A 12,063-nucleotide genomic window follows, 5' to 3' on the forward strand; every position below is an offset into this window, starting at 1 on the left:
GCCCCGGCCCGGCCTAGCCACCCCCAGGCGCCGCGGGAGGACCCCGACGGGACGGCGGCTGGCTCCCGGGGCGGCACGGCCTCTTACCTTCGGGGTGGTGATGTGCTCCATGGCAGCAGCACCGCCCGCCTCCCCCGGCCTCACCTCGGCCCGCCCGCGCGGCCCGGCCTCCTCGCCGCCATTTGCACGGGGCAGCGCCCGGCCCCGCCGCAAACCTCGCGAGAGTTCTGCGGGAGAGGCGCCGCAGCCGCCATTTTGGGTGAGGGCAGGGCGTACCCGGGGGAGCGGAGGTCGGCGTCTGCCGGGTTGCCGCGCTCCTACCGCGGCTGCTCGCGGTGGTCCGGAGCCCCTTGGGCCGGTCGTGGAGAAGGGTGGGGAGCCTCGCCGTCCTCCGCCGTCCTCGGCCCGAGGGGCCCAGAGAGGCCGCCCTGTCCTGCTGTGGCGCCGCCGCCTCCCGGGTGTCTCCAGGTCCCCTGCGCTGCCCTCCCGGCACGGGCGGGTACGAAGCTCTCGGGGGATATTTCAGGAGAAAAACCGCACTTTTATTCCTGAAGGTGTAAGGCCATCAGTCCCGGCATCAGCGTTGCCCTCAATGGGTAGCAGGCTAATAGCATTACCCACTCGTGAAAGGGCGTTGGAGACACGTTTGACCACGGTAATACCTACTACAGGCACTTAACAGAACTAATAATACCCGTTTTATTTTTTTTTTCCATATATTTTAATTTCAAAGCATAACGCGGTCTCTCGAGGATTCCCAAGCTTCATCCTGAAGAACTGATGTAATTACTATTCGCCTTCTGCTGGCTCTGCAATGAATATTCATGATCTCTTGCAAACCCAAGGGCAGCAGAGTTTCCCCAGGTGTTCACTGCAATCTAAACCCTTAATTTGCTGAGAAATTCACTTCAGGAGGATGAGCTTGTATCAAGCCTGAGAATTTACAGTTTTTAATTGTTAGATAATGGGTGATATTAGCGTAATGCACCGGTCAAGCATTCGTTACGGATCCCAGCAGGAAAGGCACTCAGACTCCATAAGGTGTTGCTTAAAATACTGTTTATTAGAGACAACAGGAGAAGGAAAAAGGGGATAGCAGAGATACTCTTAACATTCCTTCAGCTGGTGGGAAACCCAAACTGTACAGGGTCGGACAGACCCTTAGCCATGGCACACTGCATAGATCCTGACCACCAGCATTGCAGTCCTCACATCTGTTACAGAATGCTCTTACAAGTAAGCAACTCTATTAATTTCTACTGCTTATATAAAACCACACTACTTCTAGATGAGACACGCAGGTGGTGTAATTGCTGGGTGCCAAGCAGCACCTGCACGCAGCCTTCTCCACCACAATTAGTGGAGGTGGCACTTGTTAGCATTTGTGCTGCACATCAATCCAAAGTCATTTTTTCCCCCCCGGTTGCTTCTCCTGGGGTTTGCAGAAGGATGATAGTAGTTTACAATGTTAATAATAAACCGGCTGGGGATCATTGAAGGGCACTTTACAGTGCTACACAATGAACACATACAATAACAATACTTCTTTCTCCTCTTCCCGAAGGAAAGTTCACACACAGAAGGCATGAAATAAAAAATGAGGGAAGAAACAAGCATGTTGGGATGAGGAGTAGAAGACATGGAGTAATAGGTACATTTCTCAGCCAGACACTATCACCCTCACAGCTTACTGCCAAAATAATTACTATGCCACAGAGATACCAGTTTTGAGCAGGAATCACAAGGAATAAAGGGTGCCAACTTCTTCCAGGAAGCTTTTCTCAAGTAATAGATGGAGCCATGGGCAAAATACAGAGCAAAACTGAGCTGCAGAGGCTGGCAAATGCTCACAGTGGAAAAACATATTGATTCAGCTTAATTTGTGAGAGATTTGAAAGTAAAGGCAATTCTAACCCACCTTTATCATAGGTACACTGTAAAGAGGGGAGATGCTGTCCAACACAGAACTTGCTCCCTCTCACCTGATGCAGGAGCAGGTTCGCTGTTCCTTTTTGGATCCTTCAGGTCTGTGTCCACACCTTCTACCAGAAATCTGCATTTACTGAACCTGAGGAGGTAAAGCAAAGCGAGGTATCAAAAGAAAGTAACTTACAGAGAACTAGGCCACAGAGTTGAGCTTAGCAAATAAATTCTGCGTGTGTATTTGGGGAGCAGTGTGAAATCATCTAAAAGGGACCTTATAACCAACCAGATCCATGATAAATAGGATTTTAAAAGAGGCTATTTCACCTATACTCCAGCTTCTTTTGTTCTGTGTTGCTCTGCTTTCTTGTTTTCAAAGATGATATTTAGAAAAGTCAATTTGATCAGACTCTTTGGTAAGACAAGGTTGAGCTGTTTCATGCAATTAATTAGAGCTGTAACCAGCTGGAATGCTTTAAAGAAATCAAACTCCACTGCATTAGCTCCATCAGAGCATCCACTCCATAGTAAGAAATAACATGGCTGCTGTGGTAAACTGGAGGCAGAACAGTGCAATAAACAGCTGGATTTTCCAGGTACTGGGAAAATACTTTTAACATATGAGGTGGAGTCATCAATAACTCCTGCTTCCGACAGAGTTGTTGTGTTGACATGGAACAAGAAGGATGTGTCACTGCAATGCAGCATGTTCACTTGAAGGGCTGCAGCATCTTAGCTGAGCAAAATGCATTCCTGAAGGCCTCTCCTTTACAGCGTTGGTTGTAAATACATCCATATGGCTCAGAGCAGCACCATTTACTGCCAAGGTACTTCAGATGTGTATGGCGCCAGGCAGAGCCCCACCAAACATTAGTATGCTGCTTCTGGCGCTGGTGCGCTCTGTAGGTACATCCAAAGAGATCAGCCCTGCACCCATTAGAAGAGTGCCTTCACTGAATATTTTTCTTGGACAGAGGCTTTTGAATGTCCTCCACGGGATCACGAGGGGCACTCAAGTGTGCTAAAACCCCATTTGATAGATGAAGAAAACTGACACAGAGCAGTGAGTGTCTTGTACAAGGCCACCGAGACAGTGTCACTGCCTTGACTGAACTTCTAAGTACAGCTCATGGCATCTTCAGAGTACAGATTTTTTTCTGTCATTTTAAGTCACATTTAGTAAAGAAATCCCGCTCTACAACAGGAACCTGTAATTCTTTTGATCTTGCTCTGAGTTCCTTACATTGACATTGATTCTGCCATTCATATGGAGGCCACCATCAGACTTGCTTTTGGTGGTGCTACCCCCAGACATTGAACTGGTCAGGTTACTGATAGGCTTTCTACTGATAGAAGACTGGCTTTCTAAAATTATTTTGCAATCTGGAGCCCAGTTTGAAGATCTTCAGTTTGCAGGGAAAAGTAAGCTAAACTGTACACATGGCATGTCCCACGCCAAGCAATTCCTGTAATCTCATTTTTATTAGTCACTCACCACTTAGAAAGTGTTTAACAGGCAGCTAAAGTCTACCACAATAAATCTCCATCAACAAAACAGTGAAAACTTGTGTAATGCAGATGAAAATTACATTTTGTCTGGGAAACATTTCAGAAAAAAACAATTTATCATGCCATTGTTACTGAGTGAAGGATGGGAGGGGGCATTACTAGACACCCACACTGCTAAGATCCTGGAATATGAGTGCCGAAGGGGCTGTTGAAAAGGGAACCTCGTTTACAAGTGTTATAAAGAGAATGGTGCCAAAAATACATTGGATGGTGGATTTAGATACAATTCAATAACCCATTCCAGTCACTATGCACACAGTCCTGCCCAGATGCTGGATTCTGTCATTTTGTAAGCAGACAGCATAATATATGTGCATGGCCAAGTCCATTGCTGGTGCACCTTAGGTCAGTTGTATGACACCAGGCATGAATTTGGCCTTCAGAGTTTGTTTTTCTCACTTTAATGATACTCAAGAAATAGCTGTCTCAAGAAATAGCCTTAGGGAGCACAGATTTTGCCCATACTTTAGAATTTTGACTGTCACAAATAGATTCAGGAGAATCTTCCCACAGAAGAAAAATTTAGAAGTAGCTTAATTCAGGGAATATGAGGCTGCTGAGAAGCATGAAAGCAGAACAGGGTACAGGCTCCTGCAAACTTTACTTGGAACTGTCCTTATTCTAAAGTGCCCTTCAGTAGAAATTTTTTTAAATGAATTTAGATACCATGAGGTTGTGTCACGGTCCTTCTGTGATGAGTCGCAGCATCCTTGTAATTATGGCCTCTGCTAAGAGAACCAATATTATGCAACTAATGAGTTTTCCCTAAAGGTTTGGAAAATACCTCATGGAAAGAATCCATACCATTTTCTTACACCTTTTTCTGCTGACATCCCCTGGATAGCGATGACCTTCCTAGTGCCATACATCTGGGTCAAGTGCAGTGGTTCCTAACACCTGATTGCTGATGATGTACTGCAGTTATCTCTTTCATGTCATAGGACGTCAAGAGATAAGCTTGACGAAACACAATTAATTCATCCCATGTACTACCAAAGGAGTTGCAGGACTAGCACAAGATGTGCTGCCTCTGAGGTGATACTGCTAAAGTAATGAAAAAATCCAGTCTAGCCCCCAATCACCCCTTCAAAAGCTTTTACACTGCAGAAGAGGTTGTGACTACAGACACCAAGCAATCTGCATGCAGGGACCATCCCTCTCCTCTGCTAAATTCAGTACAATCAAATGGAACAACTCAGGTGTCCCTGGTATTTTTAGACTCCGCAGTTGTATTGCTTTGCTTTAGATTAATAATCTACTAGCGATGCTGTGACGGGGCTGTGGGACAGCACCTCCAACCTGCTTAGAGTCAGAAGGTTTCTAGTTAATTAATGTGTCACTTGCAGAGATGGAAAATCACTAAGGAAATGTGAGGTAAAGAAATGTTCAGTAGAGTGGTTTTTTTTTTCCTTTGCAGTTGCTGTGGTTAGATATTTTTAATAGAAAGAAAACAACAGATGACAGAGTTGTCATCATAACAACTCTGATGAAATCGCCTGTCCACTTCTAGCAGAGTTTAGGAAGCTAACTGATGAACACGTAGTTTCATCTGGTTTGTTCTCTTGGAACTAAACTGAATACTTTCGTAACAAACAGTTCATACAGTGAAGTTTCTTCTCTTTTGTAGTGAATAGCTAGGAGCAGGTTGTGATGTTTCTCAGATGCATTGTTTTTTTCAAAATTACAAGATTCTGCTTGCTTATTGCCTTGCAATTTGAGCTGTACTTCTTGTTTTTTAATGGTCTTATCATTAAGTGGCATTGTTTCTACCCCCTGAATAGAAAGTCTCCCTGAACATCACAAGGCATGCTCATGTAAAATTTACTTGATGCCTGAATTTGAGAAAACAGATATAAATCTGACCTTTGCAAGGAGCTGGGTTACTAAGAACTCAATTGCATGAACATTCATGGAATGGGACCGTGAGAGAAGTCTGAGCAAGGCCAAAGCAGATGCCTTTACAGTTTCAAACAAATCTCTGTAGATAATGTTCTGCAGTATGTGTCTATCTCTGTTTGTGAAGAATAAAGCCCCTCAGTCTTCAAACATCACAGATCCTGGGCTTCCCTAAGGACACAGAGCTATTTTCCCTTGCCCTGCTGGCAAGTGGAAAAGATGTTTCCTGGAACTTTTTTTAACACCTTCCATTGCACACCAGGCTCCCGGTTGGATTAAAGCTCTGCATGAATGAATCAATGACTGAGAGCTGGGAATGATTTTCTTCCTCTTGGCATTGTGCTAGGTTAGCTGAGGGCTGAATTTGGCTGTCTTGCTACATCTGCAGACAAGTAGGGGCACTGAGACCTCTTATACAATAGGAAAAAAGAGATCATACTGAATTAGATCCAAAGCAGAAGAGGTACTTCGTAAGGATCTGATGGGTACTCTTCCTCTAGTGTAAGACATGATCTAACAAAATACAAGTGATCTAGTGCATTAAAATATGTATGGCAGAGAGACTGAATAGAATCTTTGTAATGCTAACATGGGTCTTAAACTCTTTGTTCCAGCACACAAAGCTCTGACCCAGTCAAGCTTGTTAGCAGCGTCAAATTTATTCCTAACTACTTTTCTTTGATGAAATGGAGTTGTTCTTTTTTTGAGACAGGACTCAATCCATAGTGACAAAGGGTGGATTATATGCCTCTCGGCAAGCTATTGAAACCTATCAGAGTGAATTCGGATGTGGGTTTAGGAAAGCTATTGAAAACATGCCAAGAACTGTATAATACCGGGAAGGAGAGCAGGGATGGTACTTAAATGCAGTATGATATTAGGATGTTAGCAGCATCTGGAGAATGGAGATGGTGTTTGGCAAATGACAGAAAGGGATATAATTCAGGACTGGAGCCAAACTCAAGCTTTACTTGGCTGTAGACGGAATCTCCTCTGGGGTTTTCCCCTGCCATACTTAGAAAATTGTTTTTTCCCATTTGTAATGAAGCTCAAATTTCAGTATCTATGCATGCACTATGTATGCAGTATCTTTTTAGTGAGAAAATTAGCTAGACCTTTTCCTGAGGCCCAGCTTTTATTCAAGGGTAAACAGAGGGGCTTTTGGAGATAGCTTCTTGTTGGAGATCAAATTAAGGAGGGATGTCCCTAGGGCTTGCAATGGAAAAAATACGTTAGGATTCTTCTACGCCATCTCTCCGAGAGCCTCCTTCTGTATGTTGTGCATATCTGTGGATTTGACTCTCTCGTTTAATTACAGTTCTAATCATCTTACTCATGCTTCATTTCCCACTGTAAATAAAAGGAATTTTAGGCTGCACTTTGCTTTTTTCTTCCAAGCGGCTGCATAAATTTGCCCTTTTTAAAAAAGTGACTGATGATTTTATTGTGAAATCATGTGCTCATCTAGTCAACATTACTGAGTTGAGTCATGCCATTGTCAGGGAAAGCACCCTAGGGAATAAAGATGAACAATTGCAGGTTATTTGTCACCAGCGCTGTGTGGAGGGCTTAAAATCACTGAGTGATAGCAAATGACAGCAAGATGACTTTGTACTTATACATTCAAAATATAATATAGTCTGGTGAAATCTTTGGTGGTTTTATGTACAGGGACAATGGCAAACTTCAAGGGAAGGCAAACAATGTATATGTTTTTCATTCTGTCTCTAAGGACAGCCAACTCAAACCTTCTTCCAGTGGGGCTCCCTGATCTTTCCCAAGTCTGTTGCCCATGAGCCATGTTTGCCTGTTCCAGTGTGCACTGGTTCTAAGTTGCAGTGTGCTTTGTTAGGTTACATTTCCAAGGAATATCATCCCAGAACTTCCATGCCATCTCTGTTCACTGCTGACAGGGTCAAAACAGCTTCCAGAAATAAGCTGGAAAAAATACTGGAGAAGGGTGAAGGGGTAGGGAGGGAAATAACAATCTTAGCAACAGCAGGTTACCCAGGGCTAGGCATGACAATGGCTCCAGTCCTCTCTCTACTCTCTGCTGTCCTTTCCCTAGATCTGCCTGAGAATTTGCAAACACAAGTACCAGCCCACGTAGGGTAGTCCAGCACTGGAGGAATCCTCACATCAATTCATACCAGTTACCACCATACTGGTTTCACGTGGCCTGGCCAGTCTTGTTCCAATAGTCTGAGCCCCATGTGAATGGATTGGCTGGTTTTACTCTTGTGCACCCTACACCCATAGGGACCCCTAAGGCCAAGCACGCTGCTCTGTAATGTGCTGTGGTCAGGGCTGTCTTCTTGTTGTTGTTGTTGTTAAAGAAAGCAATCTTAATTTTGGGTCTGCTGCAGGGAACAGAGTCTCTTCAAAGTCATCTCTTTAACTTAGGTGTCACAAGATTGCTTTAACTGAAGAGCAATGGAAGAAGCGGTGAAGAATGGGATATCCTATTTATCTCTTGATCAGCCTGTTGGATAATACTGTCCAATGATGGAGTCCTGCCTAGTGCCCACTGAACATCTGTTAAAGCTGGTATATGGGTAGATGAACCATGGGTGTTTCTCTACAGTGAACTGGAAAAATAGTATGTGGTTGTCTAATAAAGCACTTCAAGGACACTCAAAAAGCAAACTTGACAGAGGGCAGTTTGTCCAGCAACTCTTTGCGCTCTTAGCTACCAAGTAGTGACAAAGTCCATAGTGTGAAGAAGCACAGGCCTCTTTAATGCCCTTGGACAAAAAAACCATGCAAGGTGAAGAAAGGTGGCTCACACTTGTAGTGTCACTGGAAATTGTAGAACAAAAAGCGTTTATCAGATACAGGTCTGTACTGTGATTTGCAAACCTATCAATCATGTTTACTCACCGACTGCTGGTCTGACACTATCGTCCTCAACTCAAGATGACAAATTGGTTTGAAAAGCCCATTACATCACCCAGCCACAAGCAGAACCTTGTTGCCCCTGGATAATGTCATTCCAGTTCATAAGAACTGGTTTATACTTAAATTGTCAGAAAATAAACACTTACTAAAAACTCCCATTTCTCACTTTTCCCACAATTTCTCTTTCCTATGAAATCTCAGAAGGGAAACACAATAGATACCCAGATAGTTCCACTTAGGGAGTTTTTGCACATATGTCCCACTATTTACCATGCCCTTACTGAGCTAGCCTTTTTTGAACAGGCAGGAGTGCTGGTAACCTCTTATGGTAAAAGCTTCAAAAGAGTTAGGTGGGTGCTGACATCAGTAATTACTATGTTAGCAGTGGGATGAATGTGTAAGATACCTGCCTAGGCAAACAGAAGAGAATATGGAGAAAGAGTCACAAAAGAAAGTCCTCAGGGTTTTTTTGTATCTTATTAAGATACATAACAGAAAATTTAGCCTTGAGACTTAAAGGTAGAATTCTTCTTCTTTACACTTAATATAATCTGTGCAACTACTACTTTGTCATGCTAATGAGACCACATGCCTTCTAGAAGAAGATGGAGGCTATAATGTAGTCTATATCAACAAAATATGGCTGGCCCAGGACTTAATTAGCCTTGACAGACCAGCAGCACGTACCTGACCCAACACTGCAAAGCAAATTCTTTCCAGTTTGTTTTCAGTAAAAATCTTTCCTCTTTCTTTTTTTCTCTTTTCTGCTGAACTCAAGCTAGGTACTTTAAAGGCCACAGCAATTCAATTGCTTATCAGCAGAGCGAGCCTAGGTCTAGAGCTTGTATTTGATTTTCCTGGACCATCTTAGCTTCGTCAATTCTCTACAAGGTTTAAATGAAAAACAAAAAGATGCAGCAAAGCAGAAAAAAAATGACCTTTCAGCCCATGGATGGAGATTTTAACTAAAGAACAAAACAAAGTTGAGGAAAAATCCAATAAAGTTTCTTTCCATACAGATGAAAAGCAGGTTTTTATTTTGTTCAGATTTCAGGATCTGTATAAGAAAGCTAGTCTATAACATTTGTTTCACTTAACATTTTGAAAGCAAAGAGCTTCCCTTAAGACAGTCCATTGGTAAGTTATTTCTAGCACGCTACAGAGTACACCGTGCACCATGAACTATGCCATGCACATCTTTAGTGAATGTAGCTCAGAAGCCTCAGAGGAAAGGAATATGATCATTTTGGAAACAAAGCTGTACTGAGTGAAGAAAAAAAAATCATAAACCTTAAATCCTCTAAGATGTTAAAAATCATATGTGACACTGATGTTCCTTTTTTCTTTCTTTCTTCATTAACCCCCTTTCACAAGATTGTGTGCATACAAAACAGAACTAATGTTTGTACCTTAGCTGTGGATTTTTCATCTTTCTACTCTTTATTCACAAAACACGTAATTACCTCCGTCATAAATATTTCAATGCTCAGTACATCTCAGATGCTAGACAGAATCTACCCCTTTATCGCTTTGGGAGCTATTTTGAAATTACCTGTTCCTAAGAAATCCCCTTGCAGGGAGAACTTAATGTTTCTCATTCCAGCAAGAAATTCAGTCCGGTGAGAAATGCTTTGGTAATATTTATAACTTGCTACCGATCACTCTGTCTTGTGTAACATTAAACAAAATACTTTACTGAACAAAAGTTTTAGTCTACTCAGGCTATTGGTGTACAAGACTGCAAAAGAGATTCCAAGTGATCTTACCTCCTACAATTTCTCCAGCAGTGCTTGTGCAATCTGATGGAAATATCCCAGCATGGGAATAAATAAATATGTGTAAGAATTTATACTGAGCTCTCATTAAGCTGCAGATACTTGCCCAGCCAAGATCTTATTTGATCTTATTATTTGTTTTCCAAACGGAAGCCTGAAGTTCTTTTGCCTGCTGTCCCTGGTTTTGGCTGGGATAGAGTTAATTTTCTTTCTAGTAGCTGGTATAGTGTTATGGTTTGGATTTACTATGAGAAGAATGTTGATAACATACTGACGTTTTCAGTTGTTGCTAAGTAGTGTTTAGACTAAGTCAAGGATTTTTCAGCTTATGCTCAGCCAGCAAGAAGGCTGCAGGGGCACAAGAAGTTGGAAGGGAACACAGCCAGGACAGCTGACCCAAGCCAGCCAAAGGAATATTCCATACCATGTGACGTCATGCCCAGTATATAAACTGGGGGGAGTTGGCCGGGAGGCATGGATAGCTGCTCGGGAACTAACTGGGCATCAGTCGGCGAGTGGTGAGCAATTGCATTGTGCATCACTTGTTTTTTCTTGGGTTTTATTTCTCTCTCTTTTTGCTATATACCTTTCCAGTACAATTATTATATTTTATTATTATTGTTGTTGTTGTTATTATAGTTGAGTTTAGTTTAGTTATTAAACTGTTCTTATCTCAACCCACAAGTTTTACTTTTTTTTCCAATTCTCCTCCCCATCCCACTGAGGGGGGGGGTAGTTGCTGGCTGGGGTTAAACCACAACACCTACATAAATCCTGACCTAGTATAATCTTAAGAAAATAAATAAATTGTCTATATATTTCAGATGTCATTCCTTTCATTGAGAGTCCATGAATGAAACTGTGTCAATGTAATTTAGACTTTTATTACCATTTCTCTGGTTGAGACTACCGATCTGGGAAATTTTAAAGTCCTTTCTCCCTTCTTAAGTTTTTTTTAATTCACAGAAAGGTTTCTGTAGTGAGCTGTATTGCTTTTCTTCTAGGCTGCTTTCTGAGTTATTTATAACCTCTTAAAGAAATAAAAGAGTTTAGTAACCAAAGTAACCAGAGTTACCTTAGTTTATCCTATTTGATCTGTTAGTCATGCTTCTATCTCCAGTTCTGCCATAGTTAAGATATTGCTTAACAGTATGCAGGCAGACTTCTTTCTCCAGATGAAAGCCACACACATCCACTCACAGCCATACACTGGCGGCGCTGCTCTGCCTTGAAGGCACACATGCATCGTCCTTGTGTTCCTTCTCACATGTGTTTTAGGACACATGGATCCCCTGATCGGAAAGTTGGGACCGAGCAGGATCCCACAGTGTGTCTGCAGCCACTTGCCACAGATGCAGCTTTCAGAAGTAGAGGTGCCACTGGGAGCACAGAAATGAGCACACTGGGCCTGGATGAATCCTAATTAATCCCATGCACAAAGCTGATGGCACAGGCTCTGACTGATGGCAATTAACCTGTCTGTGGCATCTTCCAGAGGTGAAAAATCTGACCTTCTCAACTTCCAGGCTCTCTGCAGGCTCAGGCAGACCATTCTATGTTATTTCCATCTTGATCACATTTTCAAGATCTTCAGCTTTACTTTTATGGTAGCAAACAAAAATGAAATTTGAGATGTTAATGTTAATCACATGCCTCCAGGATCTGGAGCACTAGGTGCGTAGTCTCTGTAAGTTCAGGTGACCCTGGTGGCACTTTATGTATGGTCTGGCTGCTGCCCCACAGCCATAATGAAAAGGAGATCATGTTATCCCAGTGGCCACAGCCACCTCCACCCAATTCTCCTTCTCTCCCCAGTTTGGGCAGATGTGACACAGCCCCCCTCGGCTGCCACTCCTGGCTATGTTCCTCCCATGCAGAGGGACATAGTGTCAGCATCCAATCTTCTGAATTCTGTTCTGTGTTTCCTGTTAATTTACTATGTGTGTAAGGCATTCAGCCTCTGTGTCAGTTATTCTGTTTGTAAAACAGAATAATGGGGGGG

General features: G+C 42.8%; 1 protein-coding gene across 3 annotated transcripts in view; it reads right to left on the reverse strand.

The window, feature by feature from the left end:
• MTMR8 (myotubularin related protein 8) overlaps positions 1–182 on the reverse strand; it is a 31,036-nt gene extending 30,854 nt beyond the window's left edge. For all 3 annotated transcript variants that reach the window (XR_774458.1, XR_774457.1, XM_010569075.1), the window contains exon 1: positions 88–182. Coding sequence is in view for 1 of the 3 variants with exons in the window: in XM_010569075.1 (XP_010567377.1) it covers positions 88–111 (24 nt within the window). In the remaining 2 variants the exon portion in view is untranslated. The remainder of the gene's footprint in view (positions 1–87) is intronic.
• Positions 183–12,063: the final 11,881 nt, after the last annotated feature.

Source organism: Haliaeetus leucocephalus, unplaced genomic scaffold (assembly GCF_000737465.1).
Source record: "Haliaeetus leucocephalus isolate CR32 unplaced genomic scaffold, Haliaeetus_leucocephalus-4.0 Scaffold262, whole genome shotgun sequence".
NCBI lineage: Eukaryota > Metazoa > Chordata > Aves > Accipitriformes > Accipitridae > Haliaeetus > Haliaeetus leucocephalus.